Genomic DNA, 22,080 nt, shown 5'->3' on the forward strand with positions numbered 1-22,080 from the left:
AAAAGATTCCACATCGCTTTTTTAAATATATATGTACAATACAGGTTATATTTATATTACACTTTACAATAAATAAAATAAAAATGATACAGAGTTAGAGATCAGCTAGCGAGAGCGTACAGACTAGGATGAATAGGGGTGACACGAGAGCAACTAGTGCTTTATTTGCCGATGTTCCAGTCATTGCACATAGTCGCAAAGTGCCTATAGGTGATTGGGCGAGCCAGTCACAAGCCATTGTCATGGTTCAGGTAGAGAGTACATGGCACCGAAGAGGTTATGGAGTGGATGGAGAAAGGATAGCAGAGAGGAAGACGAGGTTAGGGAATATCATAAGCGCTCCTGAAGAGATGGGTCTTCAGGACACGCTTGAAACTGTGGGAGTTGGAGATAAGTCTAAGGTCTTTTGGTAAGGCATTGCAGAGAACTGGTGCAGCACAAGAGAAGTCTTGGAAGCGAGAATGTGAGCTTCTGATTATGGAAGATGTTAGTGTAAGGTCATTCGTCAAACGCAGAGCATGGGAAGGGTGGTAGGTGGAGATGAAGGAGGAGATGTATGGAGGAGCAGAGTTGTGGAGAGCTTTATGGGTGAGGGTGAGGAGTTTGAACTGTGTTCTGTATTTAATAGGTAAACAGTGCAGTGACTGGCACAGGGGGAAACATCAGTATAACAGCTGGAGAGGAAGATGAGTCTGGCTGCTGCGTCAGGATAGACTGGAGAGGGGAGAGCTTAGAGAAAGGAAGACAGATTAGTAGGGAGTTACAGTAGTCAAGACGAGAATGGATCAGGGCGACAGTCAGAGTCTGAGCTGTGTCAGTGGTGAGAAATGGGCGGATTCTGGAGATGTTTTTGAGATGTAGGTGACAGGAGCGTGCAAGAGCTTGAATACAGTGAGTGACGGATAGATCAGAGTCTAGCATAACCCCCAGACATCGAGCTTGATGCACAGGAGTTATGCTGGTACCACCGACTGAGAGTGAGATGTTGGGCTTAGGTTTGTTAGAGGGAGGGAATACAAGAAGTTCAGTTTTAGAGAGATTAAGTTTGAGAAAGAGAGAGGTCATAGTCTTAGAGAGAGCGGATAGACAGTCACTGGTATTTTGTAGGAATGCAGGGGTGATGTCACATGAGGAGGTATATAACTGGGTGTCATCGGCGTGAAGATGGTATTGAAGGCCAAACCTGCTGATAGTCTGTACGATAGGGGCCGTATAGAGGGAGAAGAGGAGGGGACCCAGGACTGATCCCTGGGGAACCCCAACAGAGAGAGACAAGGGAGAAGAAGTAGAGCCAGAGAAGGATACACTGAAGGAGCAGTCAGAGAGGTAGGAAGAAAACCTGGAGAGAACAGAGTCCTTAAGGCCAAGGGAGTGGAGCATGGAGAGGAGGAGCTGGTGGTCCACAGTGTCAAACGCATTATTTCAAAGTATGACGGTAGGTAGGAAAGGACTTCTTCAAGATTGAAGTCAGGTATAGCAATTATGTGAATATGTTTATTTCAGTGATTTTCTGATTGCTGGTGAAACATATGCCTGAGATCCTCCATCTTTTTGGCTAAGTTCCTGTTAGAGCACTGCTGTATCCGTTTCTGCAGAAAACTATTCAACTCCAAATACCAGTCTCTCATCCATTCAGTATCCTTTCCGTCACAAAGACCCAGTCCTCTGTACACCTTTGTTAGAAAAGACACAATCTTCTCATCATTACAAATTTTGCATCGTTGAAATATCCAGTCCCACCAGCCTTGCCAAAAATCTTTGCCATATTTTTCATCAATATGTGCAACAATAATGCTCTGCTGGGATTTTTCTTTAAGAGCCGTAATGTTTTCTGGGTGGAGGTTATTTCCAAGCAATCTGCAATAAAAAAGAAATAAATAAATAAAATTATATATATTATAATATATATTGAGAATTCGACAAGCTAGATTTAGCTATAGACAATGGGGGAAACTTATCATGGGCATTGCGCCTATTTTTTGGTGAATAATTGGATTTTTCATCCATTTATGAACCAGTATTCGACTGGCAAATATTTCTTTAAATGCAACATTTTTTAATCTGCTTTTTTTGAGTATTTACCCAAAAGTTTACATAATCTGGGATTAGCGCTCAATTTATTATTTGCGACTGTACAGGTGCAGAGGCTTACTGTACATCTGGTCAATACAAGGTAAATACAATTGCGCAATTTTTGCGACTTTTTACTTAGATACATTCACTATGGCAGGGCTATATTTTTATAAATCAGACACAAGATATTGGAACAAAATATACACCAATCCCCATCAGAAGAGTTGCACACATTAGACTCCATAGTAAATGTCCCCCCATGTGTGTAAAGTATATCATAAACTTCCATTTCAAGCTGGTATATTGTGATGTCTGACAATGTTATACTTACACCACATGACATAAGGTTGAATTAAATGAAGATATGTCAGAGAACTGTTCAATGGCTGTGTAATTGATGTTGTTTCCTTCAAGCCTGCAAAAATATATTTTTTTGCATGTGGTTAATGCATAAAAACAATTCTTTCAAATAAACTATTATTATCAGATAATGCAAAGTAAGCAATTTGCTAATATAGAACATTTCATTAGCAAAATTGTTTTCTTTTGCACTTTGGCCCTATCCTCTTCCCCTGTAGTGGACAGCTCATTTTGTTGGATACTGAACAAGGGTTTCCACTCTATGAGCAGTGGCCAGGCTGCTGCCGTTCTCCGTTGCCGGGATCTTTAGGAGCTGGTAAGTATACTTTTACCCCTTCTATGTCTCCCACTTAAATAAAAAATGACTCTAGGGCTTGTGGATTGTCCCTGGGGTTGTCTGTGATCTCAGTGGGAGACACAGAAATGCAGAGCTGATTCAGCTTGGCATCAACTAAGAAGTGAGAGTGGGAAGCAGTGGTGCCAAGCTGAATCACACCAGGTAATAAAACCTATTTAACCTATTAAAGGGTACCTATTGTTTTCCTGGTGCGGCAAGATATGTTTAAAAAAAACTCCTGCAGGTACGATGCCCTCTTCCGAAGTGGGCAGTTGATTCACGGGTTCTTCATTGGTGGGCCCCCAGGATAATTTCCTCTGGTGGTCCCCAGATACCCAAGTCCGTCTTTGGTCTTATGTGGATGAATAGAATCAGGGGGAACTTGCTTTCATAATTTCATAAGACCAATGTCCAATATGAGGCAATACTTTAAAAATCTCATGTTAAAGGGGTTATCCAGCGCTACAAAAACATGGCCACTTTTCCCTCTACTGTTGTTTCCAGTTCAGGTGCGGTTTGCAATTAAGCTCCATTTAGTTCAATGGAACTGAGTTTCAAAACCCCACCCAAACTGGAGACAACAGTAGGGGGAAAGTGGCCATTTTTTTGTAGCGCTGGATAACCCCTTTAAAGCTGCATTAATTGTCTCTGGAAGGCCACACAATGTGAAAGGGAACCTACATTTTAAGCTAAATTAAAAAGTTCCCAGTAACAACTTGTTCTCAATTAGGGATTTTTCAGAAACTTGGCACAAGCTCTGCCATGGGCACAACCCAATTAAACTTTCAAAGCTGTCTTCCGAAAGAACATTCATTTAAGTGTGTGGTAACACTTGTACGGTATAATATTTTACTCTACTGTCAGAGACGCGGTAATTGTCCTATTGTGTCTTACGACTTTCTTCCTTCCCAGCACATCACTTTTACTTCTTGAATAAAGATGTAAGAAGCAAAATATCAATTCATCTAGTTTAGTACTTCTAGTATATAAAGCAGTGCTAAATGTTTATGGTGGTGCCCAGGGCCGCTTTAACCAGAGGGCACATGGTGCACGTGCACCGGGCCCGCTGGTTAAAGGGGCCCCCCCGAGCAGGCCGGCCGTTGCTATGTGCGACCATTGCGGTCGCACAGGGCTGCGGCCACCAGCCTGTCAGGGGGGAGCGCCATGGATGGGTAATCTACTTACCCCTCCATGGCGTCCCCTGCAGGGCCCCCCCGCCCGCCTGCTGCTGCTGCGGCAGCGCTTCAGCGCTTCAGCGGCAGCGTTACTGACAGAGAGAAAGCCATTGGCTCCCTCCCTGTCAGTCCCTCTTGTGGCCGCACTTCCTGCGGTCACAAGAGGCCGCACTCTCCCTCTAGCGCCCGACGTCACTGGAGCGTCGGCGCGAGGGTAAGGGGAGTGCAGCTTCTTGTGACCACAGGTAGTGCGGCCACAAGAGGGAAGAGAAGAGGAACGCGTGGACCTAGGTGAGTAAGTGTTTGTTTTTTTCAATGTTATATGGGAGGGGAGCACATATACTATGGGGGAGCACAGGGGAGCTATATACTATGGGGGAGCACAGGGGGCTATATACTATGGGGGAGCACAGGGGGCTATATACTATGGGGGAGCACAGGGGGCTATATACTATGGGGGAGCACAGGGGGCTATATACTATGGGGGAGCACAGGGGACTATATACTATGGGGAAGCACAGGGGGCTATATACTATGGGGGAGCACAGGGGGCTATATACTATGGGGGAGCACAGGGGAGCTATATACTATGGGGGAGCACAGGGGGCTATATACTATGGGGGAGCACAGGGGGCTATATACTATGGGGGAGCACAGGGGAGCTATATACTATGGGGGAGCACAGGGGGCTATATACTATGGGGAGCACAGGGGAGCTATATACTATGGGGGAGCACAGGGGGCTATATACTATGGGGGAGCACAGGGGAGCTATATACTATGGGGGAGCACAGGGGAGCCTTATACTACTGGGGAGCACAGGGGAGCTATATACTATGGGGGAGCACAGGGGGCTATATTCTACTGGGGAGCACAGGGGGCTATATACTATGGGGGAGCTATATACTATGGGGGAGCACAGGGGGCTATATACTATGGGGGAGCACAGGGGGATATATACTATGGGGGAGCACAGGGGCTATATACTATGGGGGAGCACAGGGGGCTATATACTATTGGGGGGAGAGCACAGGGGGGCTATATAATATTGGGGGGAGAGCACAGGGGGGGCTATATACTATTGGGGGAGAGCACAGGGGGGCTATATACTATTGTGGGAGAGCACGGGGGGCTATATACTAATGGGAGAGCGCACAGGGGGGCTATATACTATTGGGGAGCACAGGGGTCTATATACTATGGGGGAGAGCACAGGGGGGCTATATATTGGGGAGAGCACAGGGGGGCTATATACTATTGGGGAGAGCACAGGGGGGCTATATACTATTGGGGGAGAGCACAGGGGGGCTATATACTATTGTGGGAGAGCACAGGGGGGCTATATACTATTGGGCGAGAGCACAGGGGGGCTATATACTATTGTGGGAGAGCACAGGGGGGCTATATACTACTGGGGAGAGTGCACAGGGGGGCTATATACTAATGGGGGAGCGCACAGGAGGGCTGTATATAACTGGAGGAGCACATGAGGGTCTATATACTACAGGGACACCTTAAAACTATGGAGGCACAGAGGGGTGTAACTATGTAGGGGTACAGAGGGGTGTAACTACTGTATAATGGTACAAGGGACCTAACTACTGTATGTGTTGGAGCCTTAAATATTTGTCTGGCAGATTCTGGAGAGAAGATTCACAGCCAGGAGAAGACTTCAAGGTGGCCCAGGCTGGATGGAGAGAAAAAGAAAAGGTGACAGACTCTGATCGGAGAAGACGCCCCCGGTAAGTCACTGGATGTAACTGCACTCTGTTATAGGGTTGTAGTGTTAGGGCGGTATTATGTAATGGTATCATTGATGATAGCTTTCTGTTTTGTTTAGTGCAGTTTTTATGTAATATGTAATCACTGTATGGTGGAAATAGTGTTATAAGGTAACTACTGTATGTATTGGGGCTCTTGATACAGTGTGGGGGCAAATTCAGTACATTATACAATGTGCCAAAAGGGAAGGGGGGGGCCCACTCTTGAGGGCTGTGCACTGGGCCCACCAATGTATTAAAACGGACCTGGTGGTGCCACACCAGTGATTCCCCGCAGTTTCACACTGGTAATCATGAATTGAGAAGTCCAGCCAAGTACAGTACTTTTTTTTTTAAAAGGCAGGGGCGGGGACATAAAAAACTCTCTCAACTCACTTCTCCCTATGCTTCTTTAGCGCCGGATTGCCACTTCAGGACCCTTGCCATGCTCTGGAATCTCAACCAGAGCCAACGTCATGACCCAGTTGATTGACTAGCTGCAGTCACCAATTGGCTGAGCACTTTGTTCATCAGCCGGGATGGGAATTTTCCCCCCAAGTCGTGATATCATCACAACTCGGGGGAAAATGCCTTCTTATGGGGGTCCCGGTCATGCAGAGGATTGCAGGCACAGTATTTTCCTGCATATAAGACTACTTCTTAACCTAGGAAAATCTTCTCAAAAGTCAGGGGTCGTCTTATATGCCGGGTGTCATCTTATGGGGTGGGTGCTAAACAACTTTGGAACCGGACTGGAGGATCCGCCGTCGCCGCATATGGGGGAGGGGGGGGAGCTAAAAAAACCAGCCACATCCCTGCCCTATGCTGCAACCATATGAAGAGCAAAGCAAGCTGCATGTGTTTGGGGTATGGAAAAAAGAGATATGGTAGAGTGGTGCTGTGCCCAGAAAAACACCCCTCTTTCATTCGTCTGGCCTTTTATCCTACTGGTATAACTGTAGCTCCTTCTCTGTCTTTCAGATCTCACTACTGTCTGATGTTTTTTATTATTTTAATATGTGTTGGATGAGGGGTAGTCTTATACGGCAAGTATATACCAAACTTTCTATTTTAACTGGAAAAGTTGGGGTCGCCTTATACGACTGGTTATTGTGTTCCCCCCTTCCCCTGCCTTTAAAAGAAAGAAGTACTTTGCCAGACTTCTCCTTTAACGATAAGTAAAGTTCAAGACTGGGCCTCTCGTCTGAGCTGCAATGTTCGAAAGCCCCATAGAGAATGAGTGAAGTGCTAGCCATGCATTAATTTACCTTAATTCGTTGGATCATAAAAGGGCTTTCAACGAACTGACCCCCACTGACCCACTAGTTAACCCCTATCCTGTGAACAGGTTTTAAATTGCTAAAAAGAGAATATCCATTTAATATTCCTAGACCAGTGTTTTTATTGTGATCTTGCTCCCTACTTGTAAATGTAGATGTTGATTAGCTACAGTCTGTCTAATCCTGTTTAACAAGTAACAAAATATTAGTACTAAAAAAATTAGGAGTTGGAGTACCTGTTTTAAGGGGTATTAACATCAAATATATTTAGACTAAAACCACACAATACGGGGGTCACCTAACTTCTATCCAACCTGAGGATAGACCTCCATTCTAGACTTCACTAGACTTCTAAACTTCACAGAAGGGAGCCATTTAAGTGTGATAGCAGAATTAATACCAGAATTGAACCAGAAGTGAACAGAAGGTAAGGCTCCTCCATAATCTTATCTCTGCTCCCTCTCTTTGCTCACAATGTTCATTTAAAGTGACTATACCACCAGGCCCAGGCCCAGGCCGAAGCACCAAGAAACCCCAGCCCCTCCATGACGTGACTCCATCAGAATCAATGGAATCCTATCATAGAGGGGCTAGGGTTTCCTCCTACTAAGGGTGGTTCGGCCCGCCTCCAGTGCTTCAGCCTGCCCTGGTGGTACAGTCACTTTAAGCTTTCTCTTTTGCTTCCCTAACCCTCACACTAACCATCCACCTCCCACACCAAGCAACAAACTCCCCACCAGATCTTATCTGCCCTACATCTGCCCTCCTTTCGTCCACCTTTCTCTACATCACGTTGCCCCTCTAACACCATGCACATCCTTCCTGACCCCCGACCCCTGTCCCTTTTTTTGCTGCACTCTGGAACACACGCTCTGTCTGCAATAAACTTACATTCATACACTATCTCTTTCTTTACCACAACCTATTCTTCTTGGTCCTAACTGAAACATGGCTGTCCCCTTCTGACTTACTGTTTCCCCTTTCACTGCCTTCTCCTTCTGCCTTACACAGTGGTCCTCTATGGCCACTCACAAAAAAGGTCACACACACTGGACCTTATATTTTCCTGCCCCTGCCCCATATCTGACCTCACCAGCACACCTCATAAAATCTCTGACCACAACCTTCTAACAATTTCTTCTTTTTTTCTCATCTGTCCCCCAGTCCAGAAACCTTGGCCACCCTCGCAGGAAACTTAGACACCTTAACGTTCAAACACTCTCCGATTCCCTCTTCACCATATACTCCCTGAAATTTGCTCAGCTCTTTGTCTGCCTCTATTTGGTCGTGCACTCCACCCATCCCACCCAGGTGGTGTAATTGCTTTTGCCAGTATAAGATGGATCTTGCATGCCCAGAACAAAGGCTTATTATATGCCATGGAGAGGCCAGAGTACAATGTAGGGTCCACCCCGGCATGGGGCCACCTTATCGTTGGTGGGGTGGTTTACGCTGTTTGCAAATGATTACCAAGAGCCTTATTATTTTTGTGGGAATTTTTTTTAGCAGTTGGGGGGGGGGGGCTGCTTTCAACTATTTTCATGTCTGTAGTGGATCTGTATCTTGCCATTGCAGTGAGCTGTTGCATTTTTGTGTTTTTGTGTGTAAGCATATAATATACATACTAGCGACATCTAGTGGCAAAACTTAGGTACTTCCTTATCACCACCACTACTTTGAAGTACAGGCTTTTGTGAGGGGTGTAAAGACAAGTAACACCCATGGTGGGACACCACAAATTCTTTGGGTGGACGGTGGATTGAACTTGAGAATATCATTCAGTCAATGGGTCAGAGGTTAAGGAGTCTCAGAGCATATCTTGTGAATATCCCATAAATTACTCTGATAGGAATACCCCATTTCAAAGGGGCTCTGTGGAAACTAAAATCCTAACTGAAAGATTGGGGCTAAAGCATTTACTAGTATATATTTCTTCCAGCAGGGGCGTAGCTAAGATTAAAGGGCCCCCATAGCAAGAAACTGTATGCACAGGCCCCGTAGCAGTTGTGTGGTCTGCCCCCATGGTAGCCATGCCGCTGACTTCTAGCTAACAGAACTGTATAAGGTTACTGAAAGATAAGAAAGATGGCTGAGAGAAATACCGCTCTGTCCTAAGACAAAAACAGTCTGCAGTATGGGAATACCAAATGGACCAATTGATCTTTATCCTCATCAATATTCTAGGTTTCCACTTAGATGTAATAATTTATGAGGTGATAAAAAATTCACAGCTGGCCAACCATTTGTGAAGGACATTAACAATCATTACTCTAAACTCCAAAGTAGCTATTGGTAGACTGACCAGCATGTGAAAAATAAAATCTAATACAAGAAATGATCACATTCACGAACATTCTGGCCTGTGCAATATGGGAGCACTAACAAAAGGTTTACATTCTCCTATTAGGCTGTACAGGAAAGTATACTCACAGAAAAAAAAATATGTCTGCAAATTGCAAAAACACTTAGTTCTTGTGTGCATATAAGTGATCATGAAGCAGGAAAATAATGTCCTGGTTTCCATAAAGCTTATTTTTCGGTGCTGTATATGGATTGTGGTTGCGCACATCAGTTTTTGTCCCCAGTGAGCCAAGCCAATGAGCCTATCAGTGTGTAAGAGTAAGGGTATGATCCCACTATGAAACATGCAAGGGAATTTCAAGAGGAGGCCATGCGGTGGACTCCACTTTAAGTTCCACCTGTCCCACTGACTCAGTGATAGTCTCAAGCTCAATCCGCCGTCTGCCCAAAGAATTAACATGTCAATTCTTTGGGCGGATAGAGAATTGAGCTTGAGAATATTAGGAACAATACTATAAGAAGCCAATGAGCATATCAGAGTGTCGGAGTAACATAAAAACTCCATGCAGATGTTTGCACTCCATACTCTTCAAACAATGAAGTTGATTGCAGACACATCTTAGTACTAATAAATTGATAAACCACAATTGCAAATCAAGTGACTAACATTGATTATCTTGTGACAATCGCGCATATCGAGGAGTGGGATATAGCCAGACTAGGACTGGCCAGTTGGGTAACTGGGGAAGAATGGGCACCCAGTCAAGTGCCATTGCCCCCTGCTCGTGGAGGGCTTAGTTGCCCACCGGGTACTTCACCTGGCCCTTTAAAAAAGTGTTATGCAGCATTGGTTGAGTAATAACATAAATACAGATTGTTTGCAGGTGCACTATGCATGTCTGTTTCTTCTATTTGAAAAAGTACAATTAATGTAGCTCTTCTCCAAACAACGCGTAGAATCTATTGATTTGCTTACTGCAGGGTCTCCATACAGAGCGTCCAGGCTAATAAATCTTATTATTCAGGAAGCGCTCCGCAGAGAGGATTTCTTTAAAGGAAGACGTTGCAAGTGTCTTTCCTCAATAATGTATGTATATGTTCCACAGCAATATCTCTATTGTATTGCATGAATGATCTGCATAATGTCCGCTGGAGGTGTGAAAGGAAAGGGAGAATATCCTGAAATTGTCTGTTTGCCATGCAGAACCACATTATAAACACAGGCTTACACTATAGTTAAGGATCCAAAATATTTTATTCATATCTTCATTGGTGGCCAGGATCTGAGTTAAAAACACTGCAGACAATAGCCAATAGTTGACAACAGGGCCGGCTTCAGTACCCCAAAAAGCCGCAGGGGCCGCTGGTTACTACGTCTAGCCCTTTAACTATAAGCACTGGTAATGAGCGCTCACGGTTAAATGATGCAGCACTCTGACTACTCAGGGACTACCTATGGGGGGTACCTACATGGGGGGTTACCTACACTAGGGATACTCTTTACTGGGGGGGGGGATAACTGTGAGTTACTGATTATAAATCACTGTCATCATTTTGTCTGCAAAGCTTGTGTACTGTTGGTATCTACTAGGGATGAGCGAACCTGCCGAAAGTTCAGGTTTGCGAACCTGAACAAATGACATTTGAATCCTGCCGCCGAAAAGGAGGATGCAGCCGGAGGACTCACTGGAAAACTTTGATTGAGCCATAGGTTATATATTAAAAAAAAAAAAGAAAGAATCCCCTTTTATAAAAAATAAAAATTTATAACGTCCGTTATTACCAAATTTTAACTGAAGTTAATGGAATGCATTGAAGTCAATGGAATGACGGTCGCCCAATACACATGAGGGGGGGATTTATGAAGACTAATGTACCTGTACGCTGGTCTTAACTTAGGCCCCGCACCCTTTTCCCCAGCCGAATTCTCTAAGAGGTGCACACCGGGCCAGTTTACTAAATCTAGCAGGTGTAGATTTGGATCATGATTTAGGCGTAAAAATGAGGCGCGAGAGGAGGCCTTCTACCCACCTTGACGCATCCACCCCCACCCCCCGAGCTTCCCCTGATGGCCCATCGGGCAAACAAGGCATACGGCAGGTGTTTGCCAGGGAGAAGGGGCAAATCCGCACCTTTCCCCTGGCTTATGCCCTGGCCAGTACCCCATAGTGTATTGAATAACAGACATTTTTTGCATCAACGTCATGAAAATTATTCTGGACATTATTTTTAGTTGTTCACACACATTTTTTCCCACGGTCCTTTCACCGTCTTTACTACTAAATTCAATGCACCTTCAAACAGAACCACACCCAAAAGGTACCAACGGCCATCATAGTAATGACAAAAGTCATTTAGTCTCAAAACGGTGGGCATCTTTTTGCGAAGACAGAAAAAAACGTCACGTGAACATAGCCATAGGCTGTATAGTACAGGATTGTATTCAGTAACAGTACAATGCTAATACTAGTGGTTATGGTGTGATTGTTTTATTTGTCTCTCGTAAACTGGTGTTATTGCTAATACTGGTCTTGGTGTGCAGTGGCCACATAATGGAAGACATTATAACAGTCTCATCCACATGCTGCGAGTAAAACCCAAAGTGCATGGTGATCTATTTTGCAGAAGACATGGGGCGATTACAGCAGGTGCCCAGTGATTATATTAGTGTCCATAGTTTCTGCTCTTTTACTGCTCCTATGTAATTTGCTCTGAAAACGCCGGCCAATTATCAGCAAGGGATCCTTTGTCCTATAATCACCCCCCGTAAAAGTGTCAGTAAATAGCTGAGGAGCGGGAATAGCCTGCTCATCGACTGATCACATCTATTGTGCAGCCCTATAAGTCATTGTTTATTGGCTGCACGTCTCCCTATGTACATAGGAAATTTGCAGCCGATAGCAATGTATTTAAATGGCCACATGAACGATACAGGGCCGCTCAATTAATTGTACCATGCAAACGGCTATAGACCCTGCTGAACCACACTCACTTACGGCAGCGGACGGATCGTGCCATCTAAAAGGACCCTGAGGCTCTGTTGCCCAAGGCCCTTTGAAATCTGGCGATGGCTCCAGTGGAGACTTTCAATGTCAATTAAAGACCATGTTCTCTTACCATAAACCCGTCAAGGAACGATTGTGTTGGAGACATCTGTAAAGTTCTAGAAATTCTTCATCTTCCAACTGTGTCCAGCCAAGACTATTAAATACAAAAAGTACATGGTTAGCAGATGTGATCTACTTACAGTGGGTCTGGTGAAAGAATATATTTGAACTCTTACAGTTGGACTGTCAGGGGCCTCCTTCTAGGGGTGTGCCGGCAGAGTCCTTAGTGCTGTTGCCTTGGCCAGAACCTCACCGCCCCTGGGCAAGTGGTCCAGGTATTATATATTGTAGTTATGCTGACTTGCGAGCGTCTCCACCAGTCAGTCCTGTGATGTACTTGGGGGCTGAGGTTTTTTGCCCCAATCTCGTTTCGGGGCTGCAACTTCAGCCTTCATAAGACTACTGCCCCATAATGCCCTTTGCCTGCGATAGAGCCTCTTTTGAGTGTGACTAAACTAGCATTGTATTCCTAACTGTGTTATACCTCTTTTCCTGATCTTTGGCTTGGCTTTCTGACTACTCCCCTGACTTTGTACTTCGACTAGTGTTTGGTTCTGACTCGGCTAGCGGACTTCCCAATTATTGTGTTTGCATTGTCTTGTCTCGGTCTTTGTGTATCACTTATTTCAGCATAGTGATTAGTCTTCAGGTTGGGGCCGGAGCAGAGATGATCAAACAGCGCTGATGTTCAGGTTCGTACGAACTTGAACCATCTGTATTTGCCCGTTCCATGGGGAAGGTGGAGACAGCCCGAGTCCCGCCAGGAAAACAGGAATACGTATGGCCTAGGCTATATTCCTGTTTTCCAGGCGGGACTCCTGGGTGTCTCCACCTCCCCACAGAACGGGAAGACTGCGGGAGTCAAATACCGATGGTTCGAGTTCGTACTAACTCAAAAAGGCAGGGACAGCGTGGCGGGTTCCAGCGTCAGGGCCTCACTTGTCCTGCGTCTCTGGGTCCCAGCCTAACATGGACACTACTAAATAAATAGCCACAGCCCAATCTCCAACCCGATGCCCACATAGCTGGAATTGGTTATGAAAAACGATGTTTAAAATTTTTTTACCTTCATGCAGTCATTTGACATATGTATGGGCAGTATATTTTAGGCCACATATATTGTGTCTGTTGTCTGATGTTATATAACCAGACTTTATCAACAGATATTACTTTGAGCTCACTTGTCTGTTTGTTTCAATGTTGTGTATATGTATACACACACATATATATATATATATATATATATATATTTATATATATACATATACACACATTATATACACATATATATATATATATATATATATATATATATATATATATATATGTGTGTATATATATATAGTGTTATATTACTATTGTGACATTAACCCTAGGGCATACGCAAGGGACACTTTAGATTGGGCTTTAATAATGTCATTGTTTTCGGGACATCTCATCAATTTTCATATGTTCTATATAAACTAATAGCGTGTGAAACAGTAGAGGGCCGTGGTGATAGGTTCTGGAGTTGTTGCTCTGCTTGCACATTACCAGCAGGTATCCCAGTTAATGATACTCGATTCATATAATATCTTACTGGGAAATGAAGGTACTGAGAGCAGATAGAGGCTCAAGTGAAGTATCTGTCATGGAAAGATAATTTATTTATGACATGAGGAACCTTTGCCATTGTTCAGCGTAGCTTCAAGTCCATTCAGAATTATTTCTTGTCTGGTGATCATTATTAAAAGGCAACATGTTTCTTTTTTTTAAGAAATTGTAAAGCAACACCTCAGACAAAACTATAACCATAAAACGCGGAAGATTTATTCAGCAAATCCACAGAAAGACGCAAAAATAATACGAGCCAGTACCAAATCTACACCATATCTTACAGATACAGATGTAGACTTCTATGTGGATTGAAGAACAGCTTATCATGTAAAATGTAACAGGGTATACTTACCTTGCCTTAACCCCTTAAGGACAGAGCCAATTTCGATTTTTGCGTTTTCGTTTTTTCTCCTTGTGCTTAAAAGGCCATAGCACTTACATTTTTCCACCTAGAAACCCACATGAGCCCTTATTTTTTGCGGCACTAATTGTACTTTGCAATGACAAATCATAAATCATAAAGTACACTGGAAAACCAGAAAAAAATAAATGTGTGGTGAAATTGAAAAAAAAAAACGCATTTTGTTTATTTGGGGGGTATTTGTTTTTACGCCATTCGCCCTGGGGTAAAACTGACTGAAATACTGATGCCAATAAGTTACATTCCGTAGAAAATAGCAGATCCACAAAAAAATCTAGGTCCACACTAGGACATGTCCTTTTTGTTTCAGGATTGCTTTGCGTCCTTGTAATCTACTGATCGTGTGAATAGGCCAATAGACATCAATGCGCAGTAACTCGACTACCGAAATATGGATCCATAGATTACGGGCCGTGTGAATAAGGCTTTAGGCTGAATTCTCACAGCGTTATTTCAGTCCGTTTAACTGATCCTTTCAATGAAAAACAAATGCAAAAATGAATGCAATTGTGTGCAATCCCTTTTGATCCATTTTTCCATTGACTTTGACTATTATAAAGAAAAAATAGATCATAACGGATCCTTTTTTTTAAGGTTACACAAAAACACGGTTGACCACGTTTTTGTGTACTTAAAAAATAACCATTTAAAAACGGATCTGTTAAATGGACTGCAAAAATGCAATGTGAACCAAGCCTCAAGCAATGTTCACATTGGCAATGAACATGTCAGACAACTGCCGATGCCTTACCGATGTTCACATACTTTAAGCGACTCTGTACCCCCCTAAACCACTTGTACCTTCGGATAGCTGCTTTTAATCCAAGATCTGTCCTGGGGTCCGGTCGGCAGGTGATGCAGTTATTGTCCTAAAAAGCAACTTTTAAACTTGCAGCCCCGTGCCCAACAGGAGTATCTGTGCCCTAACTTTGCACAACCTCTCTGTGCCTCCTCCCCTCCTCCTCTTCATCATTAGGAATGCCCCAGGCAGATTGCCTCCTATTCCCCACCTGGGGCAGCCTGGCACATGGGCTGGATCATTAAGGACCTGTGCAATGTTCAGTGACATTCCTAATAATGAAGAGGGTGGGGAGGAGGGACGGAGGGGTGGTGCAAAGTTATTGCACAGATACTCCCGAACGGACCGCAGGACAGATCTTGGATTAAAAGCAGCTATCCGAAGGTACAAGTGGTTTGGGGGGGTCAGATTGTGGGTACAGAGTCGCTTTCAGTATTGGGCGGTTGAACATCATTTGACTTTAACTGGAATGCGGGCACATTCAGGTGTGCCCGCACTCATATTTACCATAGACCACGGTGTAAAGTACGGCTGGGTGCACCGCCTATTTTGTACGGCCGCTGTTCAATCAACTTGTCAACAACTATTGTACTGTATACAGGGTGTATACACTTCGGGTATTGTTCCATATACTTTATTGTAATCGGTCACTAACAATAAACAACGGCCGTTATTTATTGCTAAAATACAGTGTGTGAGCGTTGCCTTAGGCTGGGTTCACACTGCAGTTTTGCAATCCGTTTAATGTATCCATTTTTAATTGGTTACTTTTAACAGAAAAACACTACTTTTTTGTTTAAAAAATGCATCCATTTCGATCCATTTTTTTAAAAAATGGAAACGGATCCAAACGGATGACACACAATTGCATCAGTTTTTGCATCCGTTTTTTCCATAAAATGTATAGGGTAAACGGATTGCAAAAACACAGTGTGAACCCAGCCTTAGACAGCATAAGAATTTTGGTCCAAAAGGCAAGAATTGGGGAACTTTACCACCAGGCATGTAGCATTATTCCCTCCACTCAGCATTTATGTGACACAGGGAATAAATGAATGCAACATAGAGGAGTAGTGGTACCACCTTTTCCATAATTTATTCCCCTGTGCACAGCAGGCCATAGGCATCTGTTTGTTCCATAGCATTTTTTCCAGTCCCAACCTCTTTAAAAAATTACAATCTCAGAGTGCTGCATTTTGAATTAAAGTGTCACTGTCGTTTCAATTTGTTTGCATAAATCAACAGTACAGGTGATTTTAATGAACTTTGTAATTGGGTTTATTAGGCAAATATGCCATTATCTGCTTTCAAAAAGACTTTTCTCAGGTCCCCCTTTTCCCTCTCCTCCCTGTGTAACCTGGGGTGAGGGGAGGGGGAGATTAGTCGGCAGCCGAGAGCAGAGAACAAAGAATTACACAGCAGGAATTGTGTGAAAGCCGGCATTCAGAGGTCAAAGAGGTCAGTGCTGACCGCAGAGGAAATAGCCTGGTGATGTAGCTGTAATTTAACTCTTTGTTGTCCTGTTTTGGTGCCTCATCTCCCTCCCCTCTCCATAGAGAACAATGAAGACAGGGAGGAAGAGCTTCAAACTGCTTTTTCATGATAAAAATGCATTTTTCGGCTAATAAACCCAATTACAAAATTTCTTAAAATCGCCTGCGACACTTTGAGAAATGCCATACGCCAATATATCATCTGTAGTGCAAATAACATCTGGTTTCAATGTTTTTAGCAGCCAACAAAAACCCACACAAAAATTACATGAAAGCACCAATTAAAAAAAAATAAAAATCAAAGCACAACACTTTTCTCATAAACACCTTGGGATTTGCTCCTTTTTCACTCCATTTTCTAGTTTCCCTTATGCCACATCTGCCAGAAAACAGAAGTCACAAAAAGGGGCAAATACGCCACCCCAAAATAGTGTAACTATTCTAGAGACGACATCTGCAGTATGGCGTATGGAGAAAAAAAACGCCAAAATTCAGTGTATAGTGCAAGACAAACAATAAAATCCTGTGTGTGTGTATACGCGCATGTGAAACCAGCCTTATATTATACCGTAAATCTAACTCTGCTACTTCTGTAGCTCAGACGGAAAAAAAAATCCATCCATGTCCCTTTAGATTACAATAGAACAGAAATGCACTGATCATCTCTAGTCACACAACACAAGTATTTCGGTAGTCTGTGTGATAAGAGCCTGAGGGTTTGCACTTGGTACCATGGCAATGCACCTGAGGTGAAGACCATCACAGGCTCGCTGCTAACAATGGACTGCCGCATAAACCAAGAACATTGGACTCCAGCCATCACATATATTTATAACTGAGGGGGACATGACAGTAAATTTGTGTCTGTCTAATAAATAATAATACTATATCCTATGTGATGATTTCCGATATTTATTTTTAGAGGTGCGAAAAAAAAATATGTGAGATTAAAACATGAGGGAAATTGTTTGCGGAGACATTTGTACAGAGGCTATGTCACCATAGAAACACAGTGGTTAAAGAGTAGGATAAAAATACACAGGAAATATATTTATTGTACGCCTCATACAGATGTAATCATACGGCATTTAGCACGTTGTATCCGTATCCTGTAACTGTACAGAAGAATGGAAAAATTAATAAGCATAATTAGCATCTCCGCACTGTTAGCAGGTAGACTGAGTTTCATAAAAACATGAAGCTTTTAGCAAAGTCTCTTTAGAGGGTGACTCTGTGACTCAAGCTACGTTTACACGAAACGATAATCGGCCCGATCGTACGATTAACGATGTCGGAGTAACGATTTTTTTCTTCATAACGATCAGCGTTTAGACGGTACATTATATCGTACGGAAAATCGTTTTGCGATCGCTTAAGCCTATCTCACACATTGGTTAAATCGTCGAACGACTGTTTACACGGAACAATCTGCAAATTTTTTGCGAACGACGATTTGAGAACATGTTGTAAGATCAAAAAGAACGATTTCTGGTTCGTCGTTTGATCGTTCGCTGCGTTTACACATACGATTATCGTTCGAATTCGATCGTTATTGCGCAATAACGATCACACGGAGCGATAATTGGCCGAATCGCTCCGTGGAATAGAGACAACGATCAGACGATGAAACAATCATCGGCTGATCGTTTCTTTTGGTCAGGACCTAAAATCACGCATCACTATGTTTAATAGCGATGCGCTGCCAACTGCTGATGGCTGTCAGTGGTGCTTGTTTACTGGGCCTATTACATGGACCGATAAGTGTTCAGCGAGGGCCGCGCGATGTCCGTGCAGCCGTTGCCCAAATAGTTAATACATTACCTGTCCACGTTCCTAGTCTTCTCCTGCACTCTGTATGTGTGCCGACACGGCGGCTGCAGGTTTAGAGCTGACAGGCCACTCAGTCAGTCACTGGCCGCAGCGGTCCCTGCCAGAGCTGAATGGCCTGTCAGCTCAGACAAGCCTTTCTAAAGCTGCGGCCATGGAACCAGGAAGCATGTAGAGAGTAGGAGAAGACCGGGAACGTGGACAGGTAATGTATTAACTGTTCGGGCAAGGGCTGCACGGACATCGCTAACGGTGTCTGTGCAGCCCTAGCTAAACAATTATTGGGTCATGTACTAGGCCCAGTAATTGAGCGCCGATCTAGTAGATCGGCACTTGTTTACAACATTGATCAGGCCTTCATTGGCCAGTGTAATATTACCCTCAGACTTGAGTGACTAAGTGGACTACCATAACCTATCCAGTGCAGTACTCTGCTGTAGGGGCTTTAACCACTTTGAAGTCAGAGGCGATATATGCGAAAGAACAACCTGTACTCAGCTATAAAGATCCGTATTATGCTGGACGAGTGGCACACCCAGTACTGGGAAAGCCAGCCATCGGGATTAGCCTTGCGAGTTGCAGTGGGGTACATCGGTGAATATGCTCTTTTGCTGACTGGGAAATGCAGGGCTCGAATAATTAGGCTAGACCCCTCATTGTGGGTAGTTCTTTATCCCATGTTGGTGGTAGCTGCACCCAAATTGTACTAGCCTGACATGGGTAGTGAACAGGAACACAGGAAAATTAGTAGGATCAGCATACAGGGCAGGGTCTGGCCCAGGGCCAGGCCCCTGGACGGAAACACACTAGCTTTGTGTTGGCTAGCAGAGTGACTAGCAAAAATCAGACCTTCCCTAATCACACCTAAAGCTGGACATTCAGCCAACAGTTATCTCTCCTGATCCCCCACATCAGGGCAAAAGTCCATAGAAATATTTGTGAGTGTTCCTTTGAAATTTAGGTAGATCACAATATACAGTAAGAAAGGAAAGCAGAAAAGAGAATAATTCCATCATGGTACAGATAGAGTTATAATAACATTCTAAAATTATCGATCTAAGGCGCAGAAAAAAAATATTTTTGGTAACAAATGCTTTTTGCAATACCAATATAGATATACTAAAAGCCATCATATCCAGTTTCTGTTTTGTCATAATATTCTAAGCTGCACTAAAAATGACAAAATCTTACCAGTTGCTATGGTAAACAGCTTCTTTTTTTTCCCTCTAGTGGATTGACAAATTATTTATTCACATTCTGCACAAGTACAAAGGATGTCACATCACCAGAGGATCCATACTATAGGCTAAGCATAAGTGATACTAAGCCAAGGATTCTATATACTGTTCAAATATGTCATGGTTATAATCTTACAAAGCAAATTCATGCTGATTTGTTGCACTCACAAAGATCCCAATTTCTGTGCAGATTAGGCCTTCCTTCCCACGGGCTGATTTTATGGGAGCTTTTCCACTCAAAATATTTACTGCAGCAGCCATTAGTATTTTTAAATGGGAGCATTCTCCATGTCTGACAGGTTTGTGCTGAATTTTTACTATTCATTTTAAGGATTTTTGCTATGTAATGTTACATGGTGGTGCAAGGGATGAATACACAGACTCCAGACTGGAAAATGTTCTATTTTACTTTGCAGTCTCTTAAAGGCACAGTACAATACTTTTCAATACTTTTGTTTTGTTTCACCTACATTTTCTTTAACTGATTAGAGTCAAATACTACAACTTTTATTCTAATCTGTTTCTATTTTCTGATTTTATTTCACTTTTTGTACATTTTTATGGGGGCTGCCATATTGCCTGGGCTGTTCTTAACAGCATTTATTGACATGCTTTACAGCAAGCCTCATGGACATAGACGACAATAGACATTCTCTATTCCCTTAAGACAGATATGAAACATTACTGAGCGCGCTCTGTGACCTTTGAAAAGATCCTTCTACAGGAAGCTCTTATTGTCTTGTACTGATGCTGTCTATCTACTTCTGTCATATGTTGCTGCAATGCTGTACTGATCACTTTACAGCAGCCTCCTCTTATCACAACAGACAGGAAGTTTTAGCTTAGTTTTAGCCCCAGTGGTTAGAATGAAAACTGCAAGATTTCAGGATCATTTTATAATATGGAAAGTAACATGGAAAATTAGAAAAAAGTCACCAAAAATTCTTTAAAAACATGATTAACATAAAACATTCTTTAAACAATAAGTCTTTTTCTGGTGACACGTTCCCTTTAAGAGGTTTTGGAGAATCCTTTTTTAGCAGTTGGACTTAAAATAGACAATGGTTGAGGTCTTGCAAAGTCTCTGAAAGTTACAGGTATAAGACTTGTAGTTGAGGTCACGGGGACTTCCTACAGGGGACCTGTCTAATACACACAGCTCTTTACTGGGGGATTCACACAACCTTGGCTATAGTTGCGATATCTTTAGATAAGGAGGAATAACCCATACTCATGGCTATGAATGATCCGTCAGTGCTGGCCAGGTACACAGAGTGGCAAGTCGAGTAGCATGGGCCCTGGGTATGATCATCTGGTCAGAGCTACTGTAGCTCCTCAACTTATGCCAAAGAAATGAAGCTGAAAACAGCGAGGCACACCAGCAAATAACAATTACTCCAAACACTTTTAGAAGTCCTTGTTCAGATTGGTAGGACTTTGAGATAAACTTGAAAGTTATAATCCCCCCTCAGAGTGGACATATCTGGTTTTCTGGACAATGGTTGTTAATTCCTTAAGAGTTTAAGCAGGCCATAGCCTGACTATCAAGAACTTGAGGAAATCCTAAAGAATCCTGCTTAGTCTATAGTCACCTCGGACACTGGCCTCAGGGCCAAGCCCTGGAAAGAACACCCTCAGGATACACTGTTGTACTCTGTGCTGTTCTGAACTAGTTTAACCTGGAACTGACTACATGGCTCTCTCCATCAGACTTATAAGTTAAGGCCGGGACAAATTTACTATTGGTGTAGCAGGTTCTGAGATACCTTGGTACCTGATAGGTCAGAACTGGAGAGAACCTTTCCAGGGCTGGGATACGCCCAGAGGTAGAAAAGTGGTTGGCAAACTTCCTCTCAAGCATGTACAGACTGTCATATGTACACTGAACCCCTGCAGCATCCTTCATCATGTGCTATAGTGGAAAACAGAGACATCTAGTGACCAAAATTCAGTATAGCAACTCCATCCACACATTACCTTATAATATGCATAATAACAGTGCAGACCTACATGCATGTATACCCAGCATTAGCACATGGGTTCTGGGACACTGCGGCAGAACAACAGGTATTGTTCTACGTATTCCCAAATTCTATTCTATTGTTCCCAAAGCTCATTGATGCACATGGGGAGAATGGATCCTGATGGGAAATCTTGGGTCCTGGCATTTATATGCTATACATTTGTAAAATGACATATATATGGTTACAAACTCCTTTTAAATATTCTATTGCTATTCTATTGTTATTTTGCTATTGTTATTTGTGACATACAGTAGTACTGTACATGAATTTAACCTGATGCAAAGATATC

General features: G+C 43.2%; 1 protein-coding gene across 1 annotated transcript in view; it reads right to left on the reverse strand.

The window, feature by feature from the left end:
- Positions 1 to 22,080, reverse strand: part of LOC138797021 (NLR family CARD domain-containing protein 3-like) — a 42,020-nt gene continuing 19,940 nt past the window's right edge. The window contains exons 5-7 of the mRNA XM_069976800.1: positions 12,404 to 12,487; positions 2,405 to 2,488; positions 1 to 1,857 (exon numbers count right to left, since the gene is read on the reverse strand). Coding sequence (XP_069832901.1) covers positions 1,500 to 1,857; positions 2,405 to 2,488; positions 12,404 to 12,487 — 526 coding nt within the window. The 3' untranslated portion in view covers positions 1 to 1,499. The remainder of the gene's footprint in view (positions 1,858 to 2,404; positions 2,489 to 12,403; positions 12,488 to 22,080) is intronic.

Source organism: Dendropsophus ebraccatus, chromosome 7, assembly GCF_027789765.1.
Source record: "Dendropsophus ebraccatus isolate aDenEbr1 chromosome 7, aDenEbr1.pat, whole genome shotgun sequence".
Taxonomy (NCBI): domain Eukaryota; kingdom Metazoa; phylum Chordata; class Amphibia; order Anura; family Hylidae; genus Dendropsophus; species Dendropsophus ebraccatus.